The sequence below is a fragment of the Myotis brandtii genome, unplaced genomic scaffold (assembly GCF_000412655.1).
Source record: "Myotis brandtii unplaced genomic scaffold, ASM41265v1 scaffold187, whole genome shotgun sequence".
NCBI classification, from domain to species: Eukaryota; Metazoa; Chordata; class Mammalia; order Chiroptera; family Vespertilionidae; genus Myotis; species Myotis brandtii.
In genome coordinates, this window is record NW_005356944.1 from 2,726,477 (window position 1) to 2,737,684 (window position 11,208).

At 54.0% G+C, this 11,208-nt stretch overlaps 1 protein-coding gene and 1 long non-coding RNA gene across 4 annotated transcripts in view; one reads left to right on the top strand and one right to left on the bottom strand.

The window, feature by feature from the left end:
* Positions 1 to 11,208, top strand: part of LOC102250816 — a 44,606-nt gene that overhangs the window by 18,502 nt on the left and 14,896 nt on the right. The gene's annotated exons all lie outside the window — the stretch shown is intronic.
* On the bottom strand, positions 7,262 to 11,202 carry CLCF1 (cardiotrophin-like cytokine factor 1). The gene is made up of 2 exons (XM_005864321.2): positions 10,540 to 11,202; positions 7,262 to 8,714 (listed from the first exon to the last, which is right to left on the bottom strand). Exons 1-2 carry the CDS (start codon positions 10,915 to 10,917, stop codon positions 8,220 to 8,222), a joined length of 873 nt encoding a protein of 290 aa, XP_005864383.1. The 5' UTR covers positions 10,918 to 11,202; the 3' UTR covers positions 7,262 to 8,219.

The window sequence follows — 11,208 nt, forward strand, 5'->3', positions numbered from 1 at the left end:
CCCCCCCCCCCCCCCATTGGCCCGCAGTGGGTCTCGGGGGACTTACAGAGCGTTATCCTCAGACTCTCACTTCCCGTTTTCCCTTCCTAGGCAAATGTTCTTTTCAGCCTCACTAATCCCCGTGGCAGGTTTGTAACTCCCCAGGGCCCAGCTGGAGCCTTCCACTCCCTCCCCCCCTCTTTGGCCCACAGCATGTTGTGGGGGCAGGTCTGGAGGTCCGAAGAGAGTTTGGGCTAATCCAGCCCTCTTCCCTGCTCCCACCCCACCCCCACTGGCCCCAGGAGAGCTGGCTGGAGAAGCCCATGGATCTGGAAAGCTCCTTTCTCACAGTCTGCGCCCAAAGATACTGCCCACCCTTGGTCCAAGCAAGCGTTTGCCTTGTCGGCTCTCCTGGGGTCCCACAGCCTGTTCCTGCGGCCCTGCTAGTCAGGAAGATTCCACACTGAGCAGGAGGCCAGTGTGTTTGGATCCCCAGTTCTTCACAGCACAATCTGCATGTCTGTATCACACTAATGTGAAAGTGTGAGCAGAAAATACCAACAATAAACCTAACACTTATATGGCCCTTACAGTGTGCCAAATACTGTCCTAAGCACTTTCCCACAGATTCACTCCACTAAAATGGATGTAAAATGGTTCTTGAAAGTAGGAAGTACTGATGGTCACAGACATTGTGGGGCCCCAGTTAAACCATAGCCCCTCTGTGCTCCTCTGGAGCTCACAGGCTATAGGGGCAGGCAGATGGGACTCAGAAGTTGTCCGTGCAAGGATAACATTTCTAACAAACAGGAGAGGGGGGAAGGGTGGGTCAGAGATGGGTTGGACCACAAGGCTGGCTTAGCACTGGAAGACCTCCTGGAGGAGGCAAGCTGAATAAACAGTGCCTCTCAATTCTCCACCCATGACCTTTGTCCCTGGGCTCCTGTCATCGCTGACTCACCCCTACGCCCGCCTCCCCCTCACCAACTTCCTGGCAGCAGGCAAAAGTGCTGGCCAGTGGGAGTCTGGGAATCGGCACAGGGACCAGCCCTGCTCTAATCACCCTCTAGGGATCCCATCCAGTTCTTCCCTTCAGGGGTACGAGGGCCTACGCAGGGCACTGCCTTCCCCTTCTTCTACTGCTCTGGAGTCTGAGTGCCCTGTGACAGGAGGGAAGTGGGCACAAGTGAGAACACTAGAGAGTGGGCCACTGAAGGGGAGGAGAGGAGCAGACATGTCTCAGGGGCCTCCTCCCGCCTGGCTCTCCCCATCTACTTCCTTGGGGATGGGCCACGTCTGAGTCCAGAAGTGAGAGCTCGTGGCGCATTGTACAGAGCTGCAGGGCCCTTCCCTGCTTCATTGTTTGGGCTGGGCCTGATCTAATCCCCCGTCTGCATTATAGACTAAGTGGGGCCCACATTGAGGGGCCCAGCTGTGTTGGGAGGGAAGCAGGGAGGCCCTCTCCACCAGGCCTACAAAGGGTTTAGGTATGGGGTCCAGTCAGGCACTGAGTACTCTATGGAGGAATGATGGTGTCCAGCTCTGTGGGACTGACGACCCTCTCCCCAGGGGGCATTGCCAGAGGTGTATGGCACCCAACTCCTAAGCCCACAAAGCCCTAAGGGAATAGGGAGCCATGGGTGGGGCAGATCCCTCCTCATTCCTGGCCCCTCCCACCCCTGAAAGCTGATAGCCGTGAGGCCCTGCCACCGCCCAGGGAGCGTGAAATGGGGTGTGCCACTGGGCGGCCACAGTGGTTCCTACTGCCTATTCCCTCTCCCCTCTGGCACCCTGACCTGCTCTGTGGACACTGTCTGGGTCATCCCTGCCAGCTGCCCCAAGCTCTGCCTGGCCCAGGCCCTTCTAGCCTCTCTCACCCAGCCTGGAAGATGTCTCCCTTGGCCTTCAGCTTCACCCAGTACCCAAAAAAAGGAGAATCAGGGCCGTCAGTTCTAGTGCAGGCACCCGAGGACTGGCTTGCAGGAACTCTCCACTGGCAGCGTTGCCCTTCTCTCCTAGTCGATAGCAATGGGATCGAGCTCCCAAGGTTCGAAGGAGTTGGCACCCAGGGGTGTAGAACCATCTCTGTCCAATTGGCATCTTTCCTTTACTTGGCATCTGGCTCCTTAAGGTGTTCTGGCAACTAGACCGGACTTTCACCTTCCCTTCTTTACTTCCCCAACCTTGTCTGCTCCCTGTCACCTTTCTTCCTTGAACCCCTGCCCTATTCAGGCAGCCTCCTGGCCCATCCCCAAAGCTGCTGTCTGGGGCCTGTCACAGTTCAGGCTTCAGGCTAGAAGGCCAGGCCAGAGGTCTGAGTTGGAGGCTAAATTCTCTCTCCTTTAGGGAATTTCCTGAGACTAAGGCCTAAGTTCCTGTGTCAGCCATAACCCCCAAAGGTTGGTGATGGGACTAGCAGGAGTGACCTTTGTCCTTTGGCCTGGGAATACTCAAGGCCCTTGCTTCATAGTCAGGACCAGTCTTGGAGGAACTCAAAAGAAAAGGAGAGAAAAGAACTGAAACAGAAGCTCAGAACCGTCCTGAGGGCTGAGGCCCACCGCTGACTGCTCCAAGGGGAAGGGGGATTAAACCTGGCTTAGCTCAGACAATGAGGCAGGATGGGGGGGCCTCAGCACCGCGCATGCACCCTAAGAGCCCCTTTCCTTCCCCCAGCTCATGATGGAGCTTGTGGGAAAAGCCAGCTAGAGCTAGGAAGGTGGGGGCAGGTGGAGGGAGGGAGGGAAGCAGCTGCCTGGGGCCCAATGGGCTGTGGGGCGTTGCCCGCTCTCCTTCCCTCTCCCTAGCACACCCCTTCCTCAGGCCCTCAGGCCCTGCCACCCACCCAGAGCCCCCACATACTCATACACCCTGGGCCCCATTCCCCACCCTGTGGGCCAAAATTCTTTCAGGCAGCTCCTCCTAGTCCCTCACGAACCTCCCAGACATCCCACCTCAAGTTCTTCCAGGTTCTCTGGCCTAGTGGGCTTAAGGGGTGGGAGCCTGGTAGAAGGCAAAGGTTCCCCTGGGTCTGGGTTTTTTTGCCACTGGATGTCTCTTTTGTCCTGTCCCAACCACCCACTCCAAACCTCCTCTCCTCACCTCCCTTTTTACCTTGGCCATCCTTCCTTGTAAAGTTCTGGGGAGATTTGAAAAGGGGCCCTTCTAGCCATTCCTCAAGGTGGCCACCAGGTGTCAGACTTTGTCCAGCTGGGAGGAAGTCCTAGTTGGTTTCCACCCCATCAGCCAAGCTTTGGAGATCAGGACAAGTTGGAGAGGGGCCTAGAGGACACCTCTGAATGGAGACTGAGGGACCCTGAAGGTTGAGCTGAGGAAAGGGCTGGATTTCTGGTTCTAAAGCTCACAGTATTCTCTTACTGCCCCAGCCCTCACCCCACTGACAAGGGCTTTGTCCACTGTTGGGCAATGGGGGGAACCAGGCTGAGTCAGGGAGCTCAGGAATTGAAGTGACAAAGGCAGGGGCAGTTGTGGCTCCAGAGAAGGAGGGGCTGAGAGGAAGCCACCCATCAGAGCATTCAGCCAGGCCTGGGTCACTGGTCGTTGCCCTCTAGGTTCAGGAGAACAAGGGCCTCCCTTGGCCCTTCCCCATTTGGAGTGGGTGAGTGTGTGTGAGTGTATGTGTGTAACATGAGTGCTTGAATGAGTCTCCTAACTTACTGAGGGGGCCCTAAGTCCTGGATGTCGGGTCAGCCTTTGCAAAAAGTGGGCAACTGGCAAGGTGTGACTACCCTTTTGCCACCCTGTGTCTGAGCCTCTTCTGTACCCACTCCTATGACCCTGGAAATTGTGTCCCCCCCCACCCCCCACCCATATGACAGTTCTCCATCTTAAACACAGGGTTGTTAGATGAAAATGAGATTTCTAATCCACTCTGTAATATCTGGAAAAGACAGGGAGAAGGGCCTTCTCTCTCCCACCCTCTCACTTTCCCTAGGCTTCCTGGGAACAGATGCCTTTTAGAGACAACACCCTCCCTCCATGTCACTGAAGGGCTTCAGGTATTCTAAGTTCTTAGGTTGACCTCTGGATACCTGGGCCCCTGACTATAAGACCATACTTAAGAGGTTAAGCCTAGGATAACCAATAAAAACTCATCACCTCTCCTGAAACAGCTGTGGATGCAGAATGACAAACCCACTCACAGAAAAGCCTGATAACATGCCATTTACCAGGAGCTACCTGCCCCTTGACTAAAGTACCAAAACCCAAGGAGGGGCTCCCACTGCCAACACCATCAGTAGGGGGCTATTTGGAAGAAAGTTCAAAAACTCAAACTATGAAATGTCCTCTATGACTGGGTTTTCCTCTGTGTCCACCTCCCTAACCCTGCTCCTAGGGTGCACCCTCTGCATTCTTAGCTGGAGAGAGCTCCAGCACTCGTCCACCCTTCTCCCAGTCTCGCTCCCATTTCCCGTGGCTACTTACCTGCCTGCACTGTGCTCTGCAAGGCACATAGCCACTCAACAGTACAATTTCTAGCCTTCTAGAGTCCCACATACTCACTGCCCCATGGTTCACTGCCATTCCTGCCTTGCCAGTCCTCAGCTTTGGGGAATGCCCTTTCTCCACTCTGTCCCTACCTCTGGGCATCATCTCTCGCTTGCTAGGGAATGTCACAATCCATGCCAAATGGTTGGTGACAACAGAGCTGTTTTTGCTGATGTTACCTGGTTCCTTGTGGCTGCCCAGCAACCCTTTTGATTTTCCTCTGCTTGTCTGTGATTCCATTCCCCAAGTCTCTCCATTCTTCCACTGCCACTCCTCAGGCAGCAATGACATGTTTAGATCTCTTCTGTTTAAAAAACAACAACAGCAAACCAACCAAACAAACAAAAAACCTTCCATGCTTCTGTTACCATCTCTAGATATTCCTTTTGCCACCAAACTTCTGAGGGAATATATTTACCCCTTCTACTTTCTTATCATCTCCTTCTTTAATCTCACAGTTTGGTATCTGCCTCTTAACTGCTTTTGCAAGGGTCACCAACGACTGTCTGATTTTACCAATGCCAGTGGATTTTGCCGATATTCTCTCAGTTCTTCTGGGGCATCTGACTCTGTCAATCAGCAGCTTCCTTAAAACTCTCCTCTCTTGACTTTTAGCACATTATTGTCTGGACACACTTTAAATCAAATTATGGAGAACTTTAATCTGTGTTCGGCATTGTGCTAAAATGCTGTAGGAATGCAAAGATGAATAGATTACAGAGCCTGCCTTCAAGATGCTACCTGCTTTAAAGGGAGATGGACACACTTAACTATCCCTTGCTTTGCCCATCCTTCAAGAATGGTGTCAAATCCCACCTTCTTTATTTATGCAAAAGCACTTACTGTGTGCAAGGCACTGGAAATACACAGTGATCTCAGACAATCCTTGCCTCCCTTCTAGGGCTCACAGACTAGCGGAGTCCTCACCCAACTGGGAGCAATTGCTTCTTCCTTGATGTCCATAGTATTTTCCCTGGGTCTTTCTAAACTTAATCAAATTCTACCTTGGATTCTAGCATTTGTGAGGAGGGAAGGAAGTAACAAGTTGTTTTGTTCAACACACTAATTGATTACCATATTTAGGCTGGAGCTTGAGCTGGGTGCTGGGATAGACAGATGGGGAAGACTCGGAATCTGTCCCCCAAAAGCTTACAGTACAGCAGTGTGGGACATCCCTCTCTCCCCCCTGTATTCTGTACAGCCCTTTGCTTGGTGTCTTACATATAACAGCTGCTACTCATTTTGCCCCTGCATGGAGACAGCCCAGATGCCCTCTCCTTCTGTCTTGTTAGGCAGAAGGCAGGGCCATGCCTGGGCAGATTTCTCTCCCTGAAGAGCCCCGACCCTGCAGGGTGGGCATGTTCCCTCCAAGTTGGGCCAGGTGACTCAGGGACATTCAGCAGAGCCTGGCTTGCCCCACCCACACGCAAGTCCAATAGCTCTGGCCTCTCCCTTTCCAGTGCTTCATGTACTTGTGGGGACCGCCCAGTGCATACGACATGTGTATGCTTTTGTTCCTTATTGATTCAGGTAAGCTGGTCTTCTCTTCCCAAATAGACTGATTACAGGCTCTATAATGGCTTCTTTTATGTTTCCTATACCAAGTAGCACAGTGATAGGCAGGTAATGTCTTTAAAATATTTATCAACTACCTGGCCAGTGTGGCTCAGCAGTTGAGCATCTACTTATAAACCAGGAGGTCACGGTTCGATTTCTGGTCAGGGCACATGCCCGGGTTGCAGGCTCAATCCCCAGTGGGGGGTATGCAGGAGGCAACCAAATTAATGATGAGCCAATTCTCTCATCATTGATGTTTCTGTCCCTCTCTCCCTCTCCCTTCCTCTCTGAAATTATATATATAATTTTTTTTAATATTTGTCAACTGATTGACATCACCATCACTTGTTACTTCCTTCGCTTAGGGTACTGTCTCCAGGAGGCTCTTGTAAAATATCCATGTATTACCTGGGAGCAGTTAGCCCATTAATTTATCCAGCAGCTCTTCACTAGATTGTTGACACGCCATATGCCACAAGTAATCTGTTTTACTAATCGCTGCCGCTGTATTTAATATCCCATTTTACAGATGGGGAAACTGGAGAATAGAGAGCTTTAAGTGATTTGTCCAAGGTCATTTAGCTCATAGGTTATGTAACTAGAATTTGAGCTTAAGCCACCCCTTAAACAGCATCTCTCCTATTAACTTGCAGTCCAGTATGATTTTTTCTCCTTCCCACTAATCTGTCTTACATTGGAAAGGAGTAGTCACAGCTGAGAATCACGACTTGGCTGTGGTCTATCGCCCTCCCTAGCAGATGAAGGGCAATGAGAAAGCGAGGGTCACTGCTGGGGAGAAGGAGCCCAAAGGCAGCCACAGGTGGAGGTTCTGGGGAAACTGAGGACTGAATGCATGGGCTGACTACTTGGAAAGAGCACCGGAAAAAGAGCTAAACTGTTTTTCAAAGAGACATACCTCTGAGACCTTTAAAGTAACCCAGAGAGGTGAGGTGGACTGAGCAAAGGCGGGGAGAAGGAAGGTAAGTGACAGGTATGAAGGCTTTTGGGAGGACTAAAGGAATATGGCGTTGATGGGAGAGCTGGAGTGAAGTCTGCTGTGTACACATCTTCCCCAACAGCATGGGAGAGCCTCTTCCCCAAGCTCTTTGCATCTCTGAGTTAACCTTTGGGCTCTCGGGCTCTCCTTGCAGCCATGGGAGCCAGGGGACAGGGGAGGACCAGGAGAACCAGTAATGAGAGCAGGGAGGAGGGGCAGTGCCAAGCAGAGATGCTTCTGGGGCAAGCATTTTATTTGTTAATACAAGAATAGAAAATTTGCAATAAATATAATCTAATAAATAACATCTCCAAATAAATAAATATTAATACAACAAACAGAGTCATGAGTGGTTGGGGCTGGGGTGCAGGGCCTGGGGGAGCTGCCCCATACACCCCGAAATGCTACTGCAATGTAAACTTTCAGGAAATCCTGTGGCTGTGGCTATGGTTGCCCTCCCCAGGCTGGGCAACCCACAGATACCCTGGAAAAGGGGGCAGAGAGGAGGCACCATGATGCTGGCAAGAAAAATCAAGACAAGGTCCTTTGGTTGCCACCCTGTGCCACAAGTGCCTTGGTGACCCCAGGGTCCAGTCTGTGCCTGCCCCTCTGCTTTCAGTATTACCTCCAACGCAGACCTCACCTCTTCCATTTTTAATACCATCTCTTCCTGTTTGGACTTGCCACTGTGCTTGTTTCCTGAATTGAATGTATGGAGTTAATTGGGGTAGGGGAGCAACACCCATCTAAGGAGAGTGAGGCAGCAAAGGGCTTCACCCCAGAAAGGCACATGCTGCGGTGGCCCCCTCCCTGCCCTACAGGCATGCTTCCTGCAAGTGCCGCTTAAGGGGCTGGTTGGGCACTGGCAAGTGGTTGGCAGGAAGCAGGAGGCTGTGAGAGCCTTTACACCGACCCGAACCACTTCGGGCTCCCTTGAGCATTACTTCCTGTAGAAATGGGAGGGGGCCTATTGCACCTCTTCTCCAGACCTGCAGCACTTTGGGAAGTAGGGAGGGGATGGGTCTTATTGCATCATGCCCTCTTCCAAGTCTGGGAAGGGCCAGAGGCTCACAGCTTCTGTCTCCTGGCTCAACAAGTGTTGGCACACAGGTTTCTCCCTCCCAGAGTGGGAGCAGGGTTGGAAAGGGGAGGGGAAAGAGGAGGTGGTAAAGGTAAAAGATTAGAAGCCATGGGTCCCCAGGTGCAGGGTGACAGCAGCTGCTGGAGGTTGCATCTTCTTCTTGAGCCGGTTGAAGTCCTTAGCTGAGCGCCAAAGCCAGGTCTGCAGCTCCTTCAACAGCCAGAAGTCATCCATCTTTTGGAGGAAGTCACTGTGGGCAGGGCCAGGGGCCCAGGTGGGCTCAGTCCCGGGCAGAGGCTGGGGCAGCGGGTAGCCCAGAGCTGCCATGACACCTGCAATGCTGCCCAGCAGGCCCTGGAGGCTGGTACAGAAGTGGGCCAGGCTTCGGCGCAGCTCAGCTGCAGCAGCCTGGCGGTTGAGGCCACGCAAGTGGCACAGAAGGTGGCTATAGGCCTCGTAGTTCTGGGTCAGCCGCAGTTTGTCATTGAGGCTTCGCCAAACTTCCAAGTTGACAGTGGCCCTGGGTAGAGTCTCTGCCCCCAGCCGAGGTGGGTTGAAGTCAGGCTCGTTGAAAGGGGGGCCCAGGTAGTTCAGCTGTGGAAAGGAGAGGGCGATGGGGAAGGAGGAGGGCCAAGCAGCCAGCTTGCCACCACCAGGAGATACCTGTCCCCAAAGCGTCTATTTCCTGTGTTCCCCAACACTGGCCCCATCTCCATGCTAGATCTCTCTGTTCACAGGCCAACCCTAAGTTTCTCCATGGATGTCGTTTGCATGGAGATGACAGTTGAAGCAATGAGGGTACTGAGCTCTCCTATGGAGAGGTGTAGAATGAGGAAAATTGAGCAGCAGATACTCAGGGAGGACTCGCTGATCGGCTGGCTGTGTGTGCAAGCCTCTGGGGAGGGCCCACCGGGAGGCAGGGCAGAAGCGGAAGAGGAGCGATGGGGACCCAGGAGGCCAGGCTGCAGAGGTAGAAGGTGGACCGAGAGTGCAGAGCCAAGAAGAGTTCAAGAAGGCAGCAGTGCTCAACAGTGTGGCTGTAAAACAGAGAGCAAGGAGAATGAGCCTCAGGAAATACTGTTGGGTTTGGCAAGAAGGAGGTGCCTGACAACCTTGGAGAGAACCGTTCAGTGGCCTGGAAGCCAGATCGCAGGGGGTTAAAGCGTGAGTGGGTGGAGAGGAAGTGGAGGCAGAGGGTGTAGACCACTCCTTCGAAAAATTTGGCAGGGAACGCCAGGAGAGAAAAAGGGTCGGGAACTAGAGGGGGTAGCAGAGTCAAGCAAAGGTTTTCTGGACAGGAAAAGCAGGTCGAAAGGCAGAGGGGCCTGTGGGCATCAGAGCTCCATTTGCCCAGTCCCACCAGCTGAAGGGCTGAGGACAGAGGTACACAGGAACCTCCAAGGAAGGGCTCAGCCCATAGAAGCAGGACTGCAGAAGGAAGAAACTGAGGCAGTCTCAAGAGCTGGGCTGGAGGAAGGGTATGAAAGTCAGTGTAGGGAAAAGGACAGCCTTGCCAACCCCCGGGGGAGAAGCCTGGGGCCCAGGGAAAGGGCTGAGGGAGACAGTTCAGCGGGGAGAGAAAGGGAGAAGAGAGGGGCGAGGCCTGGGATAGGCAAGGGCCCAGGGGGAGGTTCACACGCTGACAAGCACAGAGACAAACTAATTTCCTCGGTGTATCCTGGGGCTGGAGCCAGCTCCCCCGCCACCCTCCTCCCCTTTCTTTCCCTGGCTCCAGAGTAGGGTCTGGGATGTAGAGGAGGAACACGGGAAGAGGGGGCCAGTTCCCGTGGTCCTCGCTAACTCTGACCCTCCTTCCTCCTCTCCTGGGCTCTCCAAACACCTCTGGACTGCCCCCAAATTCTTATGGCAGAACTTCAGTCCGCACCCTGAGCCCCCTGCCACTACTGGCCTGGGTTCCCTGCAGCCCCCTTCCCACAAGTCCCCCCTAGGAGGCCCATCTAGGATGGGAGAGGCAGACAGAAGAAAGGCCCAGGGGTCCAGAGCAGCAGGGCCCCAGGTCTGGGGCAGAGGCGAGCTGGAACATAGGCATGGGAGGTGGGGCCCCTCCATCCCCACCCAGCCCCACCCTTGCAAGAGACACCACAACACGGTGTAAACAGAGGAGACTTCCCTGGCCCCCAGGGGGAGGCGGGCGGCTGGGCAGTCAGCCAGTGGGGCAATGGGCCAAGGCGGGTGCGAGGCCTGCCCACATGCCTAGTCCTGGGGCCAGGGATGGGGAGGAAGGGGCACCCTAGAGGGAAGGGCAAGAGACAGGCCAGACATGGAGACTGCTTGGAGCCAAAGGTCCCCTCTTCATCACCCCACATTCATCAGGACCCCTCTACCATTCTCTTCCCCCACCTCCTCTTCTCGTTCTTTGCCCAATTCCCAGACCCCTAAAGCCGCCCCTAATACTCACATAGGTCCCAGCCAAGCTGCGGAGTTGGTGCTCCAGGTAGCGGGTGAGGTCATAGGTTTTCTGGATGGAGGGACCAGGCCCTGGGTCCCCTGTGCGATTGAGGGCTGGCACTGCAGGGAGGTGCCAGAGCACGGTGCACAGGCAAGCTAGCATCCCCCACGAGTCCCCTGTGGACAAGAAGCATGAGGGTGGGCCTGGCCTGGTAGAGGTAGCAGCTGGCAGCCCCTCAGGTGTCTGTCCCCACCTTGGGCTGGGAGGGAGGAGTGGGACGCCAGATGGGAGGCAGCGGGGGATGGAGGAGGGGAGCATTCCTGGCCCCAGAAAGCGTTCGCTTGTTCGTGTGTGTGTGTGTGTGTGTGTGTGTGTGTGTGTAGGCATGTATGTTATACATTATACCAGTAGATACTGGAGAGTATATTTGTGGGTCAGCTAACAGTCACTGTATGTGCCACCATGTAGGTATGTGTACAAGGAGGGCCAGGTCTAGGGACACAAATCAGTGTTCCCAAGTTCCAGGTGTACCTCAGCCTCCTCTCCCAGCCTCTAGTTCCACTGCAGCTTGCGGGGAGCCAAGGGGTTGGGGTGGGAAACAGCACATGTCAGAGCTGCCAGCTGAGAGCAGTCAGCCCTGGGAGAGGTGGAGGAGAGAGGCTGTCTCCTCCCTCTTCT

What these genes read in the sequence shown, in the direction of transcription:
- CLCF1 (XM_005864321.2), bottom strand. Translation starts at nt 10,917, where the DNA reads ATGCCTACACACACACACACACACACACACACACACACACGAACAAGC. An exon ending in GCAGCTTGGCTGGGACCTAT is followed by an intron (nt 8,715 to 10,539) that starts GTGAGTATTAGG and finishes TCCTTTCCACAG; the next exon opens with CTGAACTACCTGGGCCCCCC.